Source organism: Podarcis liolepis (assembly GCF_965112155.1).
Source record: "Podarcis liolepis genome assembly, chromosome: 1".
Taxonomy (NCBI): domain Eukaryota; kingdom Metazoa; phylum Chordata; class Lepidosauria; order Squamata; family Lacertidae; genus Podarcis; species Podarcis liolepis.
Genome location: NC_139554.1, coordinates 42296607 through 42322065, shown reverse-complemented (window position 1 = coordinate 42322065; position 25459 = coordinate 42296607). Strand labels below are relative to the sequence as shown.

General features: G+C 42.6%; 1 protein-coding gene across 5 annotated transcripts in view; it reads left to right on the top strand.

The window, feature by feature from the left end:
• Positions 1-25459, top strand: part of PLCB2 (phospholipase C beta 2) — a 61248-nt gene that overhangs the window by 34411 nt on the left and 1378 nt on the right. For 4 of the 5 annotated variants that reach the window (XR_014526934.1, XM_083506330.1, XM_083506332.1 and 1 more), the window contains 20 exons: positions 1247-1329; positions 1695-1779; positions 1949-2120; positions 2816-2910; positions 3413-3509; positions 5282-5366; positions 6164-6288; positions 9049-9203; positions 9821-9985; positions 11643-11742; positions 12973-13077; positions 14878-14963; positions 16637-16739; positions 16961-17032; positions 18767-18980; positions 20519-20696; positions 21958-22034; positions 22499-22594; positions 23968-24025; positions 24787-24873. Coding sequence is in view for 4 of the 5 variants with exons in the window: in XM_083506330.1 (XP_083362456.1) it covers positions 1247-1329; positions 1695-1779; positions 1949-2120; positions 2816-2910; positions 3413-3509; positions 5282-5366; positions 6164-6288; positions 9049-9203; positions 9821-9985; positions 11643-11742; positions 12973-13077; positions 14878-14963; positions 16637-16739; positions 16961-17032; positions 18767-18980; positions 20519-20696; positions 21958-22034; positions 22499-22594; positions 23968-24025; positions 24787-24873 (2238 nt within the window). In the remaining variant the exon portion in view is untranslated. Of the gene's footprint in view, positions 1-1246; positions 1330-1694; positions 1780-1948; positions 2121-2815; positions 2911-3412; positions 3510-4022; positions 5260-5281; positions 5367-6163; positions 6289-9048; positions 9204-9820; positions 9986-11642; positions 11743-12972; positions 13078-14877; positions 14964-16636; positions 16740-16960; positions 17033-18766; positions 18981-20518; positions 20697-21957; positions 22035-22498; positions 22595-23967; positions 24026-24786; positions 24874-25459 lie in introns of those variants that run through there. The other variant, XM_083506333.1, reaches the window with a different exon arrangement.

Here is a 25459-nt window from a genome sequence, read left to right as displayed (position 1 = left end):
AGTCTCATCATCCAAATATAAGGGAAATGTAAGTAATGAACTGCCGTCTAGTGTAATTTAAAACTTTACTATGCTCTATAAAAACAAATCACTGCTCTCTAAGACAGACATTCAAATCGGGTTGAATTTAAACTCGACAGATGACAGCAAAAGTATTTCAATGTCAACAATTTTTAGTACCAACAGTGGGTTTTGCACTGTACAGAACACAGATATGGCCTCTGTCCCCAAGGGACTTACAAATTACAGTGGTACAAACACTGCGGGTTACAGACTCCACTAACTCGGACGTAGTACCTCGGGTTAAGAACTTTACCTCAGGATGAGGACAGAAATCGCGCGGCAGCAGCAGGAGGCCCCATTAGCTAAATTGGTACTTCAGGTTAAGAACAGTTTCAGGTTAAGAATTAAGTTCATAACCAAAGGTACCACTATACAATCTACAGCCTAAGATGATAAAATGAATAAATGCAATCTTTCCCTATAGGCCTCAACAGATAATAGTTTGAGGCTTCATAAAGCAGAAGCCAAGAACAAGTGCTGGGTCTGAGTGCTCCTCGCTCACTTGCTCCTCCTTCTCCTGTTGCATACTTAGTTCAGTGTGACAATTCTGGCATGTATTAAACCAGAATTCCCTCTTACTTCTGAACTGAGGAACTCTAGGTTAATATCCGTTAACAAACCTGGAAAATGATCCAGAGTTACATTGACACTGTAAGTCAGAAGCCACATATGATATCACAATGAACACGTGTGGCAAACTCTCAGTGGGATGCTGGCTCTGCTCCTGACCATCATGTGTTCAGCAGGATGCATACAATTGCACATGCATGTAGCAATACACACAAAAGGCTCTCTTTCTGAGATCACAAGCCACGTGTTTTCAAGGGTTCCAGTGGTGTAGAGGGAGCTCTATGGGAATGCTGTTGTATATGCAGAGGCCCTATGCAGATATCCAATGAATGCATAATCCCTCTGTCCCCTCTATGAATTTGCTATGATATCTACATATGGACCATGGAGGGAGGTGTTCATGGTGAGTTCCAGCACCTCTGTTCACTGTATACAGTTATAGAAATGGGAGGCCCTTTAAAAAGCTTTGGATATATCATAAGGTTCATACAGGAATGACTGATGCCATTCTGAAAGCTGGATAACTACCAAGAACAAGGAGTTCCTTGGTTTGCAAAGTACCAATATCTCTCTTTCTCTTTCTCTTTCTCATTTGCCTCATGCCTTATTACAGGATGCAATTGAAGCTATTGCAGAAAGCGCTTTCAAAACCTCCCCTTATCCAGTGATCCTGTCCTTTGAGAACCATGTGGACTCGTGAGTATTAAGTATCTACTGATTAGAGAAAAAGCTGAGATTGCACTCTGGACAAAGGGTAGAGAGGTGGGTAAGAAATGTGTCTAGTCAGAACAAGGTAAAAATAATAATTGCTGCACAATTAGAACCCACTTACCTGGGAGTCAGCCCCTTTCAACTCAATCAAACTTACTTCTTATAAGTTATTAGGATACAATGGCACAAGCATGGCAGAGAGTGGCAACATTTTAATTTGCATGGGACAGTAAGCTTGGGCAAACCATGCATATGCTAAGAGACAGGTGGGGATTTGGGGGTATGGAGCAGGGATGAGGCCAGTCTTCAGGCTTGACATATGTGTGTTTTATGCCTATATTTTCTTACAGGCCGAAGCAGCAGGCTAAGATGGCTGAGTACTGTAGAACAATATTTGGGGACATGCTGCTGACAGAACCACTTGAAAAATTTCCAGTAAGTGAATAGGGATGTCAAATTGCTACATGGGATGAAGTTATTGTGCAAGCAGGTGTTAGCTTGGTCTGAAGTTGCCCTGGCAGTTTGTGCTACGTCTTCACTAGAGGAGTGATGCAAAAACCTAAACTTTGGATGAATGCTAACCTTTTTCTTATCTTCTGGGCAGTTAAAACCAGGAGTCCCACTGCCAAGCCCACAGGATCTCATGGGGAAAATCTTGATTAAGAACAAGAAGAATCAGTTCATACCTGGGGAGAACCAAGAGACTCTGAAGAAAGCAAGAAGTCTGGAGGATATTGTGACTGATCAGCCCACACCAGTAGACAAGGATAGCATAGGTAGTATATTCCATAGGGATAGCCCTGTTAATCTTTAGCAGCAAGAGCAACAGCCTTGTGACACCTTACAGGCTAACAAATGTTATTACTGCATAAGCTTTCATGGACTAGAGTCCACTTCATCATATACAGGGTACATTATGACAAGGGATGGGCCTTACTTGGGGAGGGGGGTGGGAATTCAGATAAGCCTGGAATCAGTTTTTAAGGCTCTGACATAAGCACAGTTATTTGATGTGGAAACAGAGGGCAACACTGCCATTTTAGGACAGAATTTCACTTATAAGAATGAGTGGCTTTATCAGTGACTTCAAAAGCGTTTCCAAAGTAGGTATGAGGAAGAGGAAATCTGATTCAGTTCTCACTTAAAGGTGAGCCTGTAGACCTCCAGATTTGGTAGATGGATTGGGAAGGATGGAAATTGCAGTCTGAAGAAATTTCAGATCCTAAAGAAGATTTTAGACAAATAGTTGGCAGATCTTGGTTGCAGTCATCGGTGGTAACTCCATGGGGCACTGGGTGCCTGAGCACCCATAAAATTCCCCATAAAGGGGCTAGACACCTACAAATTTCAGTGCCAGGGCCATGCACGCTGCATCGCACACATGGCCCTGGGCACCCACGGTCACAGGGCCAAGTTGGTACTCCTGGTTGCAGTCATCACAAATGAACTAATTTCTGTTTTGATTTATCAGTAAAGTCAGGTGAGGTGACTGAAGAAGTGTCTGAAGTAGAGGAAGACATGGGAAACCTGGATGAAGAGGAGATTAAAAAGATGCAATCTGATGAGGTACAATTATTGCTCTTAGTTTAAAGAACTCTTGAAAAGTAACTTTTTTTTGTTTTTTAAAAATTCTTCCTACTTTCCTGCTGTTTGGTAGAATTGAGCTTTCCACCTGTCCAGGACTGGTCCAAGACATCGTGCTGCCTGGAAGTCTACACATTCCCCACCCCCTGTTCTCTATGGGCCAATTAGGAAGTCCCTGTCCTGGCAATACTGCTGAGGCAGGGGAGCAGCTGCACACCCCCCCACCCATTTGTGCACTCCGGTCCTCATCCGACTAGAGACGCACAAAGGAGATAGCTTGCTTCTACATATCTGTGCTTCTCCAGCTGGATCAAAGCCAACTATACTAAAGGAAAAAGATATGTGGTTCTCATTGACTGTTCTTCTGAGTTCTACCCACTACTTTCTGATTCTGTTTAGGGCTCTGTCTGCCACTGGGCTTTATCATTTTGTCTGTCTGTTTGTATGATATGCCTTTTCCTCTAACTGTCCTAATTTTGCTTAGGGTACTGCAGGTCTAGAAGTGACAGCATATGAAGAAATGTCCAGCCTGGTTAATTACATCCAGCCCATCAAATTCGAATGCTTTGAAAACTCAGCACGTAAGCAAAGATTTATTGCCTCTGTCCTATTGAATGTCATGTTTTCAGGTATTTAGAGCAAGATACTGTATCTGTATGCATTTAGATGTCATCTATAGGCTCCACTGTAAAGGTTGAACAACACATTACATGCTTTTGGAATCCTGGAAGTCTTCCTAAGGTGGTGTGGAGCAGAGAAGGTGGCAGCCCAAGAAAGGTGTTAAATACCTCCCTCTTGCTGATTCTGTGCTCCAAATTACCTACTTCACAAAACTGTATTTCCTTAGAACAAAACCAACTAGTTGTTAGGGGTTTTATTTTAAGAAAATGCAGTTTTCTTAAGACTGGACAAAAGTGGTGTATCTAGAGGGGGAAGGGCAAATAGACCAGGTGAAATCCAGAACAGGCATGGATTTAGGGCAGAGCAAGTCAAGGTGCAGTAGAAAATGCATCAGGTTTGGAGCACAGTCATGCAGCACTAACCAAAGCTACTAACCAGCCTCCTAACAGATTATTCCTTCTTCCCTTTTATAGAGGTTATTAGGAGGCTAGAGTTGCAGAAGGAGGTGACCCTACATCCCAAAGCTACGCTGACCTGTAGATAAGTGTTCCTGGCTTGCAGCCCCTGAATCAGATGCTTTTCTTCAGTATGGCTGTGTAAAACCAGAAAATTTTCCCTGTACCTGGAATTACTCTGGTATCTGCCCCAATGTAATTGAGAACTGAAAGGGAGAAGATTGCATACTTGAAACCATATATCATGAGCCATGTTTTCATTACATCTGCCAAAGCATATCAAAAGATTCATGAACTTGGGTGAACTATTGAGTGTCCTTGAAAGGATTTATGGAATTGATGGGAAGCCTGATGAAATGCAGAGCTTCCCCCCCTCCAAGTTTTGATTCCCAGCTGATTTAGTGTCAGACAAAAATCTGGGGGCTTCTGAATCCTCATATTTTAACTAAATAAAATTTCGGACTGTTCTATGCTACATAAAACTCCTGGAAAAGAAGTCTGGAAATGGAACAAAGGACTAATAAAGATTATGCACTTACTATAAAACAAGCTGCTTCTTCTAAAAATATTAGGCAACAATAGCTGATTCTATTCCAAAAAAGGACCAGCAGCTCCAGATCCTTTATACCAATTACTTCTAAGCCTTCTGCCCCTTTCCTGAATCTAGAGTACCCATTCCCATCTTCAATCATAGCAAAGCAATGGAGGTGATCTCACCTTAACATAAGCAGAGAACTACTGTCACGCTATTGCAGAAGCCACACATGTGGCAAGGCCTCCTGAACTAGGGCAGATAGGTGGACAGGTTAAATGCACGAAGAAGAAAAAGAGAAAGTAAAAATAAATAAATGTCATGGACAGGTGTAGAAGGGACACCGTGGAACACTTTGCAGTGAAGTTATGGGACCATCCCTCTAGGTTTCAAAAATGTGTCAATAGTCCTTCTTGCAAGAAGTGCTGTTTACCCACAGATTTCATTAGCAGTTCATTATTGGTTACTCTCACAACCAAAACACTTGCTCAGGTGATACTGTCTGAGGGCTTCAATGCTGCTTAAGCAATTCCTTTGGGAAACTATCATGCAGAGAAAGGTCCTCAAATCAACCTCCATCAAAATCAAATCAAACAATATTTCTTAATACTCTGTGTCAGAGGTTCATGCATAGACAGTGTCTTTATTTGTGGATAGCAAGGGGCTGATAGTGAAGAAAAAATGGTAGAATAGGAGGGTCTGGAGCATTGGGCGTGATTTATGTTTATCTTGCTTGTTCTTCCAGAGAAGAACCGGAGTTATGTCGTTTCCTCCTTCACTGAGATGAAGGCTTATGACCTGCTGACCAAATCGCCCATCCAGTTTGTAGAGTATCCTTTTTCTTTTTTCTTTGGTGCACCTGCAAGTGCACCTATTCACATATTTAAAAGTTTGTTCTAGGTCATGTCACATGCAGCCAATCATAATATTACTGTCTGGAAACAAGAGGTTGTATCCAACGAAGTTGTCCTGTTTGCACAAGGGCTTACTATGAAACTGAACATATCTATCTCCTCTCCCTGTGTGGTCCTACACATACACACACACACACACAATTTGCTCTGCAGGATTTAGGGAAACCCCAGAACAGATCTGAGAATGCACTGGGGAGGAAAAGGGGACGCTCTGTTCACACAAGTGGAAGTCCTTGCATGAACAGGAAAACTTCAGTGGATAAAATCTACTGCTACCTTCCATGACTCAAGGCCAGTTCCCCAAATGGGTATTCCTTAGAACTATTATATATAAGGTGTACCTATTGATTTCTATAGGATTCGCACAGAAGTTGTTGTTAACTTTGCAGCACTGTGATATTAAACTTTAGTAAACCTTTAAAAACACTTTAGCTGTGTAGTGTTCTCTTCCAAGTGCTGGCCACAGCAATGTGAGGTGGGGGGGGGGAGTGCAGGGTTCACAGCAAGGTTTCATGATCCACCAAACGAGAGCCAGGCAAGTCAAGGTAAATAAAAACTCCAGACTGGTGAAGCAAGGGAAGAGTCAGAATATAGGCAGCACCCTGGACAGCTCCATGAAAAGCTCATACTGGGAACCCTGTAAGAGCAAAACTGCCAAGGGCATATATACTGCAATAAACTTCGGAGATGGGACTCCTATTAGGAAAATTCAGCTACAACAAGAGGCAGATGAGCCGAATTTATCCCAAGGGTACCCGGATGGATTCTTCTAACTACATGCCTCAGATGTTCTGGAATGTTGGCTGTCAAATGGTGGCATTAAACTTCCAGACAACTGGTAAGTGGTGCACCTCCTACATCCCCTTCCTGTTCATAGGCGATCAATAATTTTCTGACTCTTTTAATTTCACCACCACCACCTTCACTACCCTGCTATGTATAATTCTTTCTTTGCCTTTTCTCTTTTCTTTTCTTCATTTGTGTTCCTTCATTTATGTTAATTATTATTACTGGGTGTCCGTCCCCCCCATATTGGATATTTCCCAATATCACCCCAAAATGCAAGGGGTCAACATCAAAGCTTGCCGCATTTAATTAGAGAGCTTTCCAATGCAAAGTCTCCACATGTGCTGAAGACAGATAGCCACAAAAGAAAGGGCTGCCAGCTGTGCAGTTTGGCACACCTGATTTTTGCCATCCCCTCCAACCTGCCGAAGCCCTGCTTCCTTCCCAAAACGCTGCTCCTGAGAGTTGGGAGACCCTCTGGAACAGAATGGGGTGAGGCTGTAGTATTGGGGGGAAAGACTGGTGAAAATTAGGTGCCCCCAACTTGCTCATGGAGGGGCTTTTTGCTAAATTAAAGCTACCTTTGGATATAATCCAGGTGTCCTTTCAAAGGAAGCAGGTGGGGTCAAAGGACTGCCTGTAACACAAATGAATCTGTTTCCTTTTTGCCTCAAGGGCCAGTCCATCTGATAGAATATGGCAACCCAGAAATGAAGTTTCAACAGGCATTTTTTACATACAGAGATATAGATATAAAAGTGACCCACAGTGACTTACAAAATGATACAAACATTAAAGCCAAAGATAAAAAAACCAGAACAAAACTAAAAGCTAAAAAACAACCCCACAATATATATAAAAAGGCAGGTCTAACACAGAACACAGCCCGCCCTACTAAAAGTTAAACAAGAAAGAGGCCACAAGTATTCCTATTACCCAAAATCTGAGATTGATAAGGACAAATTGCCACAGGGTGATTTTTGTCCCTGATAGAAATGACTATATAGGGCTCAGAACTTCTTAAGACTGGGAATATATAGGAAGCAGGCAGGGAGGGACATTGGAAAACAGTGGCAATATCAATACTTCCTGATGGAAAGGCAGAAAGGCATGACTTCAGGGTGAGCACCTTAAAGGCAGGAAGCTAAATCAGCATACATAGAACAGTAAGTGGAGCTCATAATGTAATTCAGGCAGGAGGGCACTAACCTCTTTGGATATTGAATGGCCAGGTACAACTGAAGTAGAATTCACAGATTCTATTCAGAGCCAGTGTGGTGTAGTGGTTAAGAGCGGTAGTCACGTAATCTGGGGAACCGGGTTTGCGTCTCCGCTCCTCCACATGCAGCTGCTGGGCGACCTTGGGCCAGTCACACTTCTCTGAAGTCTCTCAGCCCCACTCACCTCACAGAGTGTTTGTTGTGGGGGAGGAAGGGAAAGGAGATTGTTAGCCACTTTGAGACTCCTGAAGGGGAGTGAAATCCAAACTCCTCCTCCTCCTCTTCTTGTAATGGGGGAAATGGAGTATATATTGCGTATATTGACAGTACGAGTGCAGCACTTCATCTTGCCTACAGCAGTTTCCATATGTTGCTGGTGCAGATGACATTAGCAGATGCTTGCTGCAGTGCTAATATAGCAAGTCAGAGCACATAAGGGATGCCTGACCTGCAGTGGATGTGTAATGTAGTGCAACATCTGTGACCTCCCTCATAGGTGCAGCCTTGCATAGTTTGATCTACTCTCATTTCACTGTGAGGAAGGGAAGGGGTTCAGTCTCCCTTGGAACACAATGGCCAGTATGACTTCTGTTCCATCTCTTCAGTAATTTTCCTTTCTTCCTTACACTCATGCATAGAAGAGCAGAGTTGTGTGATGAGGAGAGTGGGAGGGAAAGGAAAGGATAAAGTGAACAGATGGGAACTTGCAGGGAGGCAGTGTAATAAATTTGGGAGAAAGGGAGGCAGGATGAATCAAAAAAAGTACACAAGAGAATGAAGGTGTCGATGGAATTGTAAGAGGAATGGGACAAGGAATGTAATGAGAAAGTGGACTGAGGTGTTCATTCATTTTAAAACTGGATACCCAACAGAAGATATTGGATACCCAATAGAAGTGGCAGGAAGATGCAATTTCCTCATTATCTTCCGTTCTTCCTTATTAGTTTGATTTATTGTCCTATGTATCTCAGTGCCTGTGTGCAAACATCCACCGGCACTTTACTCCTGAATGTTTTCCTACATCAGTATCATTTCCATTTAGGAGAAAGTTTTATATCATCACATGTGACAAGTACAGATGTGCTTCTTTCACCACATGTGTATGGTCAATTCGCAGCTTCCCAGCATGTGTACATGGAATGAAACAGATGTGCAGCTTTCATACATGATGGTGCCTATATATATATATTTCTACACATAGGTGACATCAGTGTTGGAACATAATTATTATATCTATACATCTCATGAAGTAGGATGCTGCGTGGAGTTAACTCTGCAATAAACCGATTAGAATGCCATGGGGTTTACTCCTGAGTAGATGTGTGTAGAAGTGCACTCATATAAAGGTGCCAGAGCAGTTAAAAACAAATGGGCACTTTCAGAATCTGTGCTGGAACGTGGCCCTATAGTTGAAACTTGAGTAAGCCAACAGGTAACGAGATGGCTAATCCCCTTTATGTAAAGCACACTGAGGACTTTGAAATGAATATGCTGCTGAAGCACAATTTCATCTGCTTTTCATTCATACAGTACATACATACTAACAGACACTCCTGCCTTTGTTTATTCCTGTTGGCCTGCTCCCTTAACAGATATTCCCATGCAGCAGAACCTGGCTCTCTTTGAATTCAATGGGCAGAGCGGCTATATTCTCAAGCATGACTTCATGCGTCGCCCAGATAAGCAATTTGACCCTTTCTCTGTGGATCGCATTGATGTGGTGGTGGCGAGCACACTCTCAATAACAGTAAGTAACAAGCGCTAGGTTGCTTCTGGATTTAGAGCCCTTTAAACAGGGGTATAGTCTGAAGGCCCATTTATCACCCAGCAAGGCTCTTTGTGGAAAAATGCACCTGCAGTAACCTGCAAAGTGGTATTTTGAAAAAGGCTAGTTTCCTTCCGTGTTTAAATGTAGTGAGTCAAATGAAAATGGAGAATGAGCAATAGAAAGATGACACAAGTAGCACTAAAGCAAGAAAATGCATCTGAAGGGTTAAAGTAGAGAAGAACCACAAACTAAGGACTTTCCCCAATGAACTAATTATTGTGTAATCATCCTGATTTGTTTTCACAAAGTTTGCATGGAGGTTATACAACATTGTACTGAGCAGTCATTATCTCACATTTGACAGCTTTTCAGTGTTTTCCCATCACTTTCCTTCCTGCAAAAAGTTCAAGTTGTGAGATGAAGGGGGATTGTTGCACCAGAGTGGCAATTTCACTTTAATTGTGCAACATGAATTTTGCCAGTATGTAATTGAATTCCATCTGCAATATAGTGACAGTCTCTAATGATATAACGATGGATGATGTAAACTGGGTTTAAGTAAATGCTACATTGATCTTGTTTCCATGTATTCGTAGATACTTTCTGGTCAGTTCCTCTCAGAACGTAGTGTGAGGTCATATGTAGAAGTGGAGTTATATGGACTGCCAGGTGATCCAAAACGCAGATACAGAACCAAGATGTCACCAAATGCCAACTCAATCAACCCTGTATGGAAAGAGGATGCTTTTGTCTTTGAAAAGGTAACAGTGCCTCATGCAACAGGTGTCTCTTCTAAGAACAAGCTTCTTTGACAGTTCTAGACTTCCATGGACTGAGGTCAACTTTCAAACTACAGTGTAAATAGGGTGTGTGGGGTTGAGTGATCTAGGAGTCACTTGCTTATATTTTACATTTTCTTTGACAACTTTCATGCACAGCGTTTTTTACAATACTGATTTCCTTCTTCCTAGCAACCTTGTGAGGCAAATAATTGACATTTCCATTTCACAGATAGAGAACTGAGAGACTGAGGCTTATCCAAAAATTACCCACTGAGCTCTTGTCTGAACAAGCTTTTTAAAATTAAAATATTCCAGATCCAAGTCCACTGTTCTTATTTTATGAACCCACAAAATATTTTGTTCTGTGCTTTTAAAGTGGAACTTGCAAATCAAATGGACTATGGACTTACTTTGTTGAACTAGAAGGCATCTTAATTTTATTTCCCCCTCATGTATAAATTTGACAGCGTTGATTTGTATGTTTTAGTTAACCCGGTCCTCTTGTATACCTGTAATAGTAAGGACATTTCTAGTTCTTAGTTTTTTTATCTCAGAGAAGTTTCTTTTTTCTATTAAAAAAACAACCCTTTTATACAAATTCCCCTGAACCTCCCATAATAGAAGTCCCCTCCTGCTTATTCTCATCAAAGTAATTCTTAAGAGCTGTCTCAATTCATTCTCTAATGTCCTGGTTAGCAAGCAAAGCTGGTTTAAGAGACCAGGAATGACTCATTTCTAACCACAATGTAAAAGAAGTTGAGCCAGTCGTGTGATCTGTAATTTTTATAGAGCCAATATTTGTGGATGTTACCATAGTGAGTAGTGAGCTGGAAGCCGTAACAAAATTGATTCAGGTATTTGTTTTAAATTGGTATGAAATGAAAAGCTCACATCTGTCAAGTCAAATTCACTCTGTGTATCTCGCAGTCCCCACCTCTCAAGGAGGTGCAATAGTTTTAAGTTCCCTGCGATCATTGGAGGAGAGATGCTGCCTGACATGTACATTTTGTAGTGAGATTCCCTAATGTTTCAGTTTAGATCACCTCCTAAGATAACATCTTCCTGTGCAAAGGAATGAAGTTTTTATAGTGGATGGTGAGGAAATTTAGTTGTCTGTTGTTCAGGACATAAACTTAGCCCACTGTGAGCTGTTTATTTAGGGTTATCATGTTTAAATCAGCCATACTCCTGTTTCAACATTATGAACTGTATCTCATATATTCCTTCCTTCTTTCCCAAAACACATATTCCTTATCACAAACACTACCTCTGGTTATGGGGGGGGGGGGAATTGTGTGCTAAAAAATCAAAACAAAATAGGGAACACTAAGCTGTTTTTTATGCCCTGGCATTTACTTAGAATCAATTAGGTTGATACAATGCTGCATACAAATCAGTGTTGTGCAATTGCACAAGCGCTATGTTTTCTCAGCCAGCTATAACCTACAGGACACTAGTAGGTTAAAGAAAACATATAGTCCGTTATTATAGGGAACAGAGCTAGCAAAAACAAATGAACTGGAAGTATAAAAGAAAATACTTGGACAATCCAGGAGTTCATGATTCTTGAGAACTCCATTTTCTAAAATATTTTAAGTCAATTGAAGATAAGCATCATTTGATTCTTTCTTGACAGATTTTGATGCCAGAGCTAGCTTCTCTCAGAATTGTGGTTTGGGAGGAAGGAGGCAAGTTCATAGGGCAACGTGTCATTCCCATCACTGCTGTGCGTTCAGGTGAGAATGGACTATTTTTGAGATTTCTGAAAATGGACTTACTTTCTTCACTAGATCATTTGGTTGACTGGTAATTTTTCTGCATGAATCCATATGCCCTTCATGTGTTATAAGATATATGTAGAAACTGCTAGTGGCAGTGAGCTTTGTATTTGTTTCATATCTCTCTGTGTGTAATCTCTGCTGGTATTAAACTTGATGCTTATTAATTTTACCAAATGCCCTCTGCTTCTTCCCTTTCTATATAACTCAATCATAGCTGCATCCTCTGTTAACTGAAAAATCTAGCAATTTAGTCTATTTGTATATAAAAGCTGCTTGGTCATTTTGCCTGTGCTTTTCTAGAGTCCTTTCACTAACTTCTACCCTATCATTTCCAGAGCCATAAATATTCATAGTGAGAATGTGTCATGGTTTGTATATGGAAATTATTGTTTTCCTCACCAGACTGAGACATTGCCACAATTAATTGAAATGAGCAGAGCTTCCACAACTATAGCTCAGTTGGTTGAGCATGAGACTCTTAATATCAGGGTCATGGGTTTGAGCTTCATGTTGGGCAAAAGATTCCTGCATTGCAGGAGATTGAACCAGGTGATCCTTGTGGTCGCTTCCAACTCTACAATTCTATTATTTGTGATTCATAACTCCTGGCCATTTCAATAGGACTTATACAGGATAACTTCCCGAGGGCCTGTGCTCCATGAGTCAGCTCCCATGCCCACTATCCTTACTGGCAGGGCCGGCCCATCCATGAGATAAGGTGAGGCAACAACCTCAGGCAGCAGGATCCAGAGGGGCAGAAGAGCCAGACTCCAAGGAAAGCACTGTGGCAGCAATGGTTGCAGTGTGCACCCTGGAGGTTGGATCCATCATCTCCTCAGTGCCTACCCCCCACCATGCCACCTCCACAGCAAATTGGAGGTGCTACTGGTCTCCCCACACGCTTAGTTCCTGATGTAGATCACTATTGCCCCTTGTTTCTGATGTGGATCTTCACTCACCCCTTCTCCCCTGGTGGGGGCACCATTTTGTGGTTCACCTCGGGTGCCAAAATGCCTTGGGCCAGCCCTGCTTACTGGTACGCAGAACCTGCCATTGCAGGTGACTTGCTGCACCTTGCATCATCCGAAGCTGATTTCTGATTGCCTCCAGCATTTTCCAAAACAGTCCCTCAGTAGCATTCTGTTTGCCACCTGTTTCTATTGGGATATGTGCTTTCTGTTTTAGGCTATCACCATGTTTGCCTTCGTAGTGAGAGCAACATGCCACTTACAATGCCTTCTCTCTTTGTGTATGTGGAGATGAAAGACTATGTTCCGGATTCGTGGGCAGGTACCGTATTCCAAAAACCTGAAAGAGGGATGTAGTGGCATCTTCATAATATCTACCCCAGAGCAGTTTACAATGAAAAGAAAAACTACAATGATAAAATGTACAATGGCTCAGTTAAAATCGATACAAAATAGCAAATGACGTATTAATTAAAACAGCAGAATGAAACCTGCAGATATTAGCAGAGTTTAAATTGCATCACTTATAATATTAAAAATGTGCATCATTCAAATGCCTGAAGAAATAACAATGTCTTCCTATGACATTTCACCGAAAAGATAATCCAGCAGATACCTGGGAAGGAGTTCCATATTGGGGGTGCCACAGATCTGCCTTCTTGATCTGCGATGGTGGTGACACTCTGGGAGGGGGCTCAGTAAAAGTTCTTAATATTTGGGCAGGTTAATATGGAAGGTGATCCTTACAGTATCTGTATTCTGTGCCGTGAAGAATTTCAAAGGTTAAACCACCACCATGAAGAAAAACGAGTTAGCAGTGTAGACCTTACTAGAAAATGGTCTGACCATGACAACTGGATCACAACAAACCCTCCACTATTGGCACGCTTTCACCAACCCATTACAAGCACCAGATCCAGAATGTGACTTGCCAACTCTGTAGGACCTTTGACAACTTGAGGCATGATGGTCAGGTGGTCATTATTTGTAATAGTTGTTTCTTAAGGGCTGGCTGAGGTATTCATAAATCCAGTGATTTTCATAAATGTCTGGGAGGGGTGAAGTGGAAATGTGTCCTGAAGTTTGGCTCATGTGAGTAGCCATCTCCTACCCATGAGGCATGTGTCCCAAGAACACCATTGCTTAAAGAGATACACCCCCTTTTCAGGGGGTGAGCCAGTGTGGTGTAGTGGTTAGAGCGGTGGGTTCGTAATCTGGTGAATCGGGTTCGATTCCCTGCTGGGAATTCCATGCAGTTGCTGGGTGACCTTGGGCTAGTCACACTTCTCTGAAGTCTCTCAGCCTCACTCACCTCACAGAGTGTTTGTTGTGGGGGAGGAAGGGAAAGGAGATTGTTAGCTGCTTTGAGACTCCTTAAAGGTAAAGGGACCCCTGACCATTAGGTCCAGTCGTGACTGACTCTGGGGTTGCGGCGTTCGTTTTGCTTTATTGGCCGAGGGAGCCAGTGTACAGCTTCCGGGTCATGTGGCCAGCATGACTAAGCCGCTTCTGGCGAACCAGAGCAGCACACGGAAACATCGTTTACCTTCCTGCCGGAGCGGTACCTATGTATCTACTTGCACTTTGACGTGCTTTCGAACTGCTAGGTTGGCAGGAGCAGGGACCGAGCAACGGGAGCTCACCCCGTCACAGGGATTCGAACCGCCGACCTTCTGATCGGCAAGTCCTAGGCTCTGTGGTTTAACCCACAGCGTCACCTGTGTCCCTTAGTCCCTTAGACTCCTTAGGGTAGTGATAAAGTGGGATAGCAAATCCAAACGCCTCTTTACACCAGTTTAAGTTCCACTGGGCTCAGCATAGCCAGCTGGGATGTAGGGGATGCTGAGCTGAGGATGAGAGAGTTAAGCCAGTGTAGCCCAACTGTGATGAAAACCCCTGGCTTATCCAGATATATGCTGAATCCTAGCCTGCTCATCCTGACAGAACTTGCAGTAGGGTTGTTCCCTTAATGAACCTGTACTATTATGCATGAATCTGGAGAATTGAGAGACTCAAAACTCAGGATATATGATCTCTAACATACTCCTAGAAACATAGCAGTAAGGAGTAAGTAGGAGAGGGATGATATGATATTGTTGAAAATCCTGGATTATTTTCCTAGATCTCACCATGGCGCTCTCCAACCCAATAAAGTTTTTTAACGCACATGACAAAAAATCAGAGAAGAGCCAAGAGGATACTCCTGAGGTGAGTTCCACAGATACTTTTATTTATTTACCTACTCAGAATAATTGCATTCCACTTTCACTTGCACAGTTCAAGGTGACTAACAGCAGAATTCATGCAATAAAAGCTGAAGTTACTGCAAATGGGGCATATCAAAAATGCCTGAAATGGTAAGCAGAGAAGACGTGGAGGTTCCATCTGGGTTTTATTTGCTTAGGGGAATCAAGAGCAGGAATGTGGGAGGGGAACCAGTTCTTAAAAGGACTTTTTCGCCCTAGGAGGGGCCTACAGGCAGAAGCTGGCAGCAGAATTTGGATCCTGAATAAAGTTCAGTTCCCAAGAATAATCTTAAAATGATGGTCCAGAATTCTACCCATTTTGGGTATTGCAGAGTTGGCTTGAACCACATGCAATTAATTTTACAAGGGGGACACTAACTGAAAGGAATGAGTGAACACACTTGGACTTACATTTTTATTAGTTTCCTGCATGTGTACAATGACATCACAGCATCCTATACCAGAGGTCTGCAACCTTTAAGACAAAAAGAGCCACTTGGACCCGTTTCTGAGGAAAAAACAACAACTGGGAGCCGCAAAACCATTGCGACATTTAAAACAAATATATCTCCGGAGCCGCGATCTGACAGCGGGCGGGAAGGTGACATCGGGACGGTGCGTGACTAACACACGCACCGCCCCCATGCGACGTCACAGCCAGTACAGCGCCCGCCACAGTGAGGAGTGTTGGGGCGCACAATGCGCCTCCTCCCCTCGCTAGTATCCGCCCCGGAGCCGCAGCAAAGATGTAAAAGAGCCACATGCAGCTCCGGAGCCGCGGGTTGCAGACCCCTGTCCTATACTGTGCATCTTTAAATGTATGCATTTCCATATTGAATTAGAATATCCATTTTCCATAAAAGGAGAGGCAGCCCCTAATGCTAGTTTTCTCTAAGGAGAAGCTAGCTACAGGCAATTTTAAAAAATAGCCTTCATTCATTGGGATAGGAAAACCTACACCCACTAGATCTTTTTTAAAAATTCAAATAGGATGTATCTGGGGACTATTTTTCACATCAAAAGCAGTTGCTTCAAGCATTACATACCGCATTAATTGTATCTCCAGGATTCTTTGAAAGAGTTAGAGATGGGAAGGCATTCTTAGCATTGTGTTTGAAATTATTTATGCCACTGCAGGCAGTTAAGATTTTAAATCAATGGATGGATTTGACTGATTGACCAAGTTAATGGATTAAATACTGCAGTAACACACACTTCCATAGAAGGCTCCTGTGCCTGGCACATTAGTGCACTACTGTACTAGTAACCACAAGCATCACCTTTCCCTGCCACAAGCTGCAATGCAACCCCCTCCTCAGTTCTAGTGTATTTATTGCTTGTTCCTGAATCTCCTGTTCTGCTTGCCTGTTCAGCCACATAGACACAAGCCAGTGTCTCCTCAGCTTCCAGCAGGGACAAGAGGGTGCCACCACCAACCAGGCTAAAACCCAAAGTCCACAGTGATGCAAGTTTGCAAGAAGATTAAAGATGTACCTTATGGCTCTCTCTTATGCCTCCTATAGTTTCAGCGTGGCAAAATACACAATGCCACAAAGCAAAACTGAGGGGAAAGTGTCCAGTTGTTTCTAGTGATCCGTTTTGCTTTAACTGATGCACAATTAATTTTTGTTTTAGGGGCCTGACTTGCAAAAAAGTCTTTCATCTGTTCAACTCAATACCAACGGGATACATAATGCCACAGGGACCTTTAGTACTCCTCCTTCAAACGGGCCTGGAGGTAATGCTATGGATATGGTTGGGGCTGAGCACGGCAGCTTAAATATACGCTGTTCAGATTCTGAAAAGAAATGATCTTGATCCAGGAGACAAGAAGCAGGGTCGACATTTCTCATTTCATTGGGACTCACTTAACATGCTGGTTGTGATCAATTTCAGTGGCTGTTATCTTTCACGAGACAGAATAAGCTCACTCATCCGTCTTGTGTTTTTGCCCCTCAGGAACCCTGAATGGAAAAGGAACCTCGACAGGAAAAGAAGAGACCACAAAAGAAACTACAAAAGAACCTACAGGTATTTCTAATCCTGTTCCTGTTGAATGGCAACATTCAAGTTCAAATTACTTGAATTTCTGCCCTGATTTTGCAGGGACAGCCAATATGGCAACCTCCATATGCTGTTGGGACTCCAACTTCCATCAGCCCTAGCCAGCATAGCCGATAGCAAGGTATGATGGGAGTTGCAGTCCTGCAGCACCTAGAAGGCAACATGTTTGCTAGCCTTGTGCTACTGTAACTGTGCTGGAAGTCAACTCATTACAAAATGTGAGGTAGGTCAATCACAGGCCCTGATTCACCTTTCACCATATTCTTTTCATATCCTGCACAGAACTGATAGCAGCTTCTGGACATAGCCACAGAATCCTGCAAAGCACATCCCAACAGCATATTTTTATTTTCTGGGATTACCTGGACCTTAAAAATAAGGTGTTGGAATGATTTAACTGACACACTTTAACAATCCAACCAGTTTTCTTCACAGGAATCATGTAATCTTATACAGTTGTTTTTAATGAAAATAATAAAACTGCAGGTTTATTGTTGCATAAAAGTAGTTAGAACTACAGATTCATACTTTATTATTTCATAAAATGTATACACCGTTTAATTGTAAAATACCTCAAAGTGGTTTACAAAAATAAAACAATAGAATTGTCCATCACTTTTTTATCTGCATACTTTTAAGGGATGGAAGAACACACACGCACACACATTTTAAGTAGTTAGATGTGTGCTGGAGGGCATCTAAAATATAAGAATAAACAGAAGGTTTCTAAGGCTAAGCAAAAGGTTCATAAAATTATGGAACAATGCTGCAAAGGTAGGTAGTGACTTTGTTATGGCCAGCCACTTTTTAAAAAGTTGTGGTTAAATGAGTGCTCCTGCACTGAAGACAGAAAATAGGAGAGCTTACAGTGTCCATAAGATTCTACCGCAATATTTACACTTTCCAAAAAATAAATAAATTGAACTTCACACAGAGACACACATTTTAAAAATTTCAAAAAATGTTGTGGGTTGCAATCTATGCAAGAGGGGGGAATCATTAACCCTCTACTCTGCCTTGCATATCTGGAGGGTCCTGTGTCTTAGGAATGGCTTTCGAGAGGGCATGACAGACTCAGTGGAAAGGGGGCCAGGTAAGCCCTGTAAGACATTGTAAGACAATGTGGACTCCAGTGTCACAAACAATACCCAACAAGGGCCTCTGACATTTGCAGAGTACATCCACATCTTTCGTGGAGATAAGTGTTACTTTTTCCGAGGGATAAAATATTGTGGTTTGTGTGCTGAGATGCTGTGATATATGTGCAATCGTAGGATCACCTTGAGAGGAGATGGGGTATACGCTGGCATGTCCAACCAGTAGATCGCATCTACCAGTAGATCCCTGGCTGATCCTGGTAGAGCACGGGACCCTTATCAATCATGGGATTAAATAAAAGTTTACCGAAAGTTAAAAAATAAAAGCTGAAGAACTCTGGGCAATCCTACCCTTAAAAATCTCAACAACTCTGGGCTCAACAACTCACCCCAATCCACCCACCCCACGCATGCTCCTCCTCCCTCCAATGACAATGGGTAGATCACTGCCAGTTTTTTTATACTGGGGGTAGATCGTGGTCTCTTCGGAGTTGGACGTGCCTGGAATATAGCAAAGAAAGGTCCTTCAAGTGGACAGTGAAAATGAGTGGCAATTTAGCATCTCGTTTAAGCAGATGCATCTCTTTTTCATGCTGTGTTTCAGAGCTGCAAACGGCGAGCTTTGAGGAGCTGCAGCAGATGAAGAATTTTGGGAAACTGTTGAAGAAGCAAGAGAAAGACCTGAAGGAGGTGGAACGGAAGACAGTCAAGCGCAAGGAAGAGCTGTTGCAGAAATATGCCGCCCTTTTCATGGAGCTGGGCATGCAAGCTGGCAAAAAGAAAATGCCATGCCCACCTAAAACCCAGAAAAAGAAAAGGTAGAAATTGGATCACGAGCAGAAAAGGCTGTGGGATCCTTATTGGCCATCAGAAGACTTGCTGTTAACTGTAACTTTATTTAATACATTTCTTTCATAATGTATGTATCTTGGCATAAAAGGAATTTGTTCGACTACTGAGACATTATAGGACTTTAGGCTTTTCCAGAGGAGAGAGATTTAGGTATGTGCATTAGAGAGAGAGATTTAGGTGTGTGTTACTGATTTGTGTGTTGATACTGTGTTAATCTCAGTGCTAGAAAAGAGTGTGAGGAGAAGCCCCTGGCAGGTGGCAGGAACAGTGTACTACTATTCTCAGTGGTATAGATACCTGCCACACAAATACACAACGAAACAGAAGGGGAATGCCACAATGACAAGGAAGGAAGCAAAGGCGCAATTCAAAGCACTGAAGAAAATCCAATCACGGATGTGTCTCATGTAATTATTTAATCACAAAGCTCAGAGATCCCAAAGTATTTTAAGGAAGTGCCTCTTCACAAAGGGAAACAAATAAAAGGGCATTTCTTACACAACAGCTGCAATAAACAGCTGTTACATAAACAGAGAATTACAATACAGTACCACAGTTTTGCTATGTAGCCACTTTCTAAATATGACAGCTGCAGGGTATAAAGGAAGCAAATTCAAGGATTAATGATGGCTCCACTGCTTAAAGAGCAAGTTATTTATATTATTTATTTATAGGATTTATATACTGCCTTTTTGTGACGGCACCCATGGCAGTTTACAGTTCCGCTACTGTCCCACCCACTCACCATCACAGAGAAGCATAGACTATTCTTGCACTGCTGGGGGTTGCACTAGAAGATCGTCAGGGACTATTCCAACTCTACAATCCTATGATTATGGAATTCTTATCAATTCTACAATTCCATAATCACTGCAGAGTTGGAAGTGGCTGCAAGGATCATCTAGTCCAGGCATAGGCAAACTCCGGCCCTCCAGATGTTTGGACTACAATTCCCATCATCCCTAGCTAACAGGACCAGTGGTCAGGGATGATGGGAATTGTAGTCCCAAACATCTGTAGGGCTGGAGTTTGCCTATGCCTGATCTAGTCCAATCCCCTGCGATGCAGGAATCTTCTACCCCATTGTGGGGGCTCAAACCCATGACCCTGAGATTAAGAGTCTCATGCTCATAAAAATAAAGCACAAACAATTCCCTCTCCTCTCCCAGCCTTTCATCTTCCTATTCATGGGGCAGGTGATGTTCATTGGTCCTAGAATCATAGAATCATAGAGTTGGAAGAGACCACAAGGGCCATCGAGTCCAACCCCCTGCTAAGCAAGTGAAAGTGGACAGTCTGACTGGCAAAGGCCTAATGGTTTCTCTGCCTGCCTCTCTTCTTTCTCACATGGCAGAATTAAGGCCCATAATATACAGCTGTTATAGAACATACTGGCAATATGATGCCATGCAGAGATCTCATGAAAAATGGCTCCTTGGTGGTACAGCAGTGAATTGGTCACAATATTAGCCAAATTGTGAGAATTGTTCCTCTTCGTCTGAAGTTGCAGGAAGTGGACTGTGGATGACAGCAGCTCAGGAAGGAACTCCGGTGAGATGGCAGAGAGTCCTCCTGACAACAGAGTCTTGGAGCTGAAGGAGAAGCTGGAGAAAGAGCTAATGCAGCTAGGAGAAGAGCAGTATGATGCAATTCGGAAGAAGAAAGAGCTCCACGCCACAGAGGTACAGATAGGAGGTTTATTGCCCTTTCCTTACTTAACATTTGGCTTGCAGTACAGTGGTACCTCAGGTTACAGACACTTCAGGTTACAGACTCCGCTAACCCAGAAATAGTACCGGGTTAAGAACTTTGCTTTGGGATGAGAACAGAAATTGTGCTCTGGCGGCGTGGCGGCAGTGGGAGGCCCCATTAGCTAAAGTGGTACCTCACGTTAAGAATAGTTTCAGGTTAAGAACGGACCTCCAGAACGAATTAAGTTCTTAACCCGAGGTACCACTGTAGTTACAGGTCATCCTACAACAGAGTTCTCAGCGCAGCCCACAACAGAAGATGAAACCATTTAAAATCTAATCGCAATAAAAGCAGCAATATAAATATAATACAGCATAAAAACATAAGTCACATAGAGTAAGCACAGATTAAAGACAGATTAAAATGCCTGGGAAAATAAAAAGATCTTTACCTCACACTGAAATGGCACCAAAATATGCCCCATGTGCGCCTTTTTTGAGGAGGGCATCCCATAGTGGCAATGCCACCACTGAAAAGGACCTAGTGCACATCATTTGGTTAGGGGCACTCAGAGGAAGATCTTTGAGGATCTCAAGGCATGAAGTCAGTGATCCCAAGTGCTACTGTCTGAACACAACTCAGATCATTTTGTTGCAACTGAGTAGTGTCAGACAAATAAATCTGTTCACAAGAAAACGTTCAGTGCAGGAATGGCAGGTAAGGGTGAGGGAAAACCATGTTTTCCACTTGCTTGTTCTGTAGATTTTAATATATGAGAGCAGCAGCATCTCATCCTCACTGCTATGGTTGTCTGATGTTCAAGTCTATGTGTCACAGACTGTGTCAAATATACCCCAAACTAGCTGTTATAGACCTCATGGGGGGGTCCCTATTTTATGGCTGAATACAGGTTGGAGCCAGATTTATCGTAGGAACTCTGCTCATGGGCTGTTCCTGCTGCAGGAAGGGAAGGCTACAATTTTGCCGATTCCTCCTTCTCCCTGCAGCACCCTTAAGGTCTCTTCCAGCTTGTCCAGGGCTCTTCCAGGACAATGAAAAAGGTGGCACAATGGGCTGCAAACAGAAGTAGGAACTTGCAAAAATTGCCTCTTTCTCCCTTCCTCCAGCAAGAGCTTCCACTGGATAAAAGGCCCTCCCACAAATGGAGGAGCAACTTGCAGTTTTAGAAAGAAAAGAAAAAGAGTAAAATTAAATTCTGACATTCTACCCTGTGTTTTAATCTTTGGACAGCAAATTTCTAAAATAATTGAGCTTGCAAGAGAAAAGCAAGCATCTGAGCTAAAGGCACTAAAGGAATCCTGGGAAAGGTAGGTAACAAAATAATGTAAGTTTTTTCAGCGTTTTCATCTACTAATTTTGCATGGCTTAATTTTTGCTTGTGTTTTCCCTGTTCAGACTGGATTGCAGCTGATAGGAAGGGTGCCGTTATTTTGAAACGGCTCAGTGCATGCAGTCCTGGTTGGTGCTAGTCTAGTTCACCTGTCGTTTGGCTGGGCAAGAAATAGAAGGGGTGGTCAGAAGGGATTTGCATGATGTAACCTGCACACAATACCTATGCATTTTCTCTCATTCCACTGGGATCATTTACCTCCGGCAAGGAACATTTTCAGGCCTGTAAACAAAGAGCATTATGTGGTGCTTCCTTTACTAACTTGTGCTCTATGACTGAAATGATTGAAGACATTAGGTAGACAAGAAGACAGCAATTTACAGAGATAAAAATGTGTTATTGCTGAAATCGATCAACTCTAGGTGATATCTTCCTCTACAGTGACACTAAAGAAATGAAAAAGAAACTAGAGGTGAAAAGATTGGAAAAAATTCAGACCATGGCTAAGAACACAACCGACAAGAGCGCCCAGGAAAGGTACTGTGGCAGACTGATTGGCCTCTTTGGAGTCTGTATCTGCTGAACTCTTTCACAGGGCTGGGCATTAGCTAGAAACAGAGATGGACAAATCTGTCAATTTTGACCCTCTAAGTCATGGGTCAGCAACCTTTTTCAGCCATGGGCCCATCCACCATCCCTCAGACCATGTGGTGGGCCAGGCTATATTTGGGGGGAGGGTGAACAAATTCCTGTGCCCCACAAATAACCCAGAGATGCATTTTAAATAAAAGGACACATTCTATTCATGTAAAAACATGCTGATTCCTGGACCGTCCGCAGGCCAGATTGAGAAGGTGATTGGGCTGCATCCGGCCCCCGGGCCTTAGGTTGCCTACCCCTAGTTTTCCTTTTTCCAGTCTTAATTGTAGTTCTCCACATTTCTGCAGCAAATTGCAATTTATTTTTTTTAATCCTCTTGAAAATTCACCAGTATTTTAGTGCAAATTTATCCTAATAAACACATTTTGACTCATGCATGCCTTTTTGAAAGCAAATCCCAGTAATGTAATGCATTTTAATATTATTTTCACTAATATGTGCATTTTAATGCACCTTTTTCCCCTAATATTTTTGTATATGGTTTGGATAGAGAACTGCTATTGCAAAATTTGGGAAAGTGCACATTTTGAAGGATGGTCATATTTCAGTTTGCATATTGGTTCAAGAAGTGTGAATGAGGTAGTTAAAACAAAACAGAATTTCTCTTCCATGCCTAGCTAGAAACAATTTTTTACTTGCAAAGAGCCTAAAACTTAAAAACAGTGTGATAATTCTGGTATCCTGCTAAACCAATGATGGCTAACCTTTTTAGACCCAAGGGCCACATTCATCCTTGAGCAACCCTCTAGGGGCCACATATCAGCCATGAGTATGACCCACATACTCTCCCACACAGACTTGCTCATCCTCAGTTGCTCTGTGCTTATCACACATACTTCACATACCCTCTCAGCAATCCTGAAAGACAGTGATTGGCCTAAGGTCCCAAGTTAGTTTCAAGGCTGTGGGAGAATTTGAACCTAACCCTCCCTGGTCCTTGTCAGACACTCGTAAGTACTGCCCAGCACATTCTCAGGTTACTACAACCCAATTCATTTGTGCAGGTTTCCTTAACTGACACACATTGCTATCATCATCACTACAGGGAAATCCTATAAATCTATCACTTTAGTACAGTTCTTTACAACACAATGCCTTTTGCTGGCAAATCATGTACCTTTAACACCCTGTCATTTTAATTCTTAACTGGGCATCTGTGATAAACCTCTCAGTCATGACTAACTGAAGCGTTTCCCTGCTGAAAGTTATCATTATCAAAGTGTGTTGATAGGGTGGTTTTTTCCCTACAGACTGAAGAGAGAAATCAACAACGCACACATTCAGGAAGTGGTACAGATGGTCAAACAGGTAAGGCTGTCACAAAAACTAGCTGGATAAGGCCTCTGGCAAATCTTAGTCTAATTGTACAACACAAAAGTACACTCTCAGGATCATTTCACTCAGCTTAGCTTAGGCCCGAACCATTTATTGGAGGACCTGCACCTTTACCATCCCACTGGAACTCTGAAATCTCCTGCTGTGCCTTCACACAATGACAGTATTAACTAGTTCTTTTTTATTTTATAGTCCTTGGTTGCAAGCTGCTTTGGATAGCCATTTGCCCAGAAAAGTGGCATTTAATATTTAAACATTTTTAAAAAAATAAATAGCTATGCCTTAGCTGCTAAGAAATCCTGAGTGTGAACTGCTGAAGGACCACGGGGATTCATCAGGGTGTTTCTAGGGGGCGGCCCAGGGGCCTGTGCTCTAAGTCATCGTCGTCTTCTTTGCTGGGTCCCAGAATTCTTGCCGCTGAATCACTTTTTACTGGGCACACTGCAAAATGCAGAGCTAGTGTGAAATCCCCCCCACTCACTAACTTAATTTGCCCAGAGGCAGTCTATACCGTTATGCAGACTTGTGCCATGAGCCTATGCCCCAAGTACCTAGCAATAACATTTGCCGCTTTTATACTATCTGAAGAAGTGTGCATGCACACAAAAGCTTATACCTAGAACAAACTTAGTTGGTCTCTAAGGTGCTACTGGACTATTTTTTTTTTTTATTTCACTTTTATACTGTTGGTTTGAAGATGATGGCTTTTAAATACTTTCTTTCCCTGCTTCAAGATGAATGAAAAACAGGCTAGGGACCAAGAAGTACTGGAGAAAAAGCAGGCGGCCTGCCTAGAAGCAATCAAGGAAAAGGAAAACCAGGTAAGAGGGTGGGAGAATCAAAGGTCTAGAATAGACCCCAGAGATTTACTCCAACCCCCGGCTCTAAGAAGTGTCCAGCAGAGAAAGCCAACAATTCTTTTGAAGGCCTAGTTTTGCTATGGAATGGTTGAGATGAAATGGGTGGTTGTCACTATCGCTCCTGAGCATCCTCTCCAGCTTTGTGGCACCCAAGTGGCTGCCTGGCATTCTGGGGAGCTTCAGGCAATGAAGCAAGTCAGACAAAGACTAGAAGGCAAGTGGTGCAAACCTCACTCCGAAGCCAGCTGGGCACTGACTAGTGCACATAATCACACAGAAAGGAAACAGCAAACAAATTACCCAGACTTGGGAGTACCAAGGGGACCATTTGGACTGGGAATGTGGTGTTGGTCAGGGGTCAACAGCACAGCACTCACATACACCAGTGTGCTTGATCGTACTTGCTGTGGTACCTGCTGAAGGTCTCAGAAAATAGCTCAGCAAAATGCACAAAGGACTGTTTGTTGTCCCTGCCCAGCTCCTGTTTGCAGTGGTTAAGCCTCTCCTACTTTGAACCTACCCCATCCAACATCCTTGCATTTCAGTG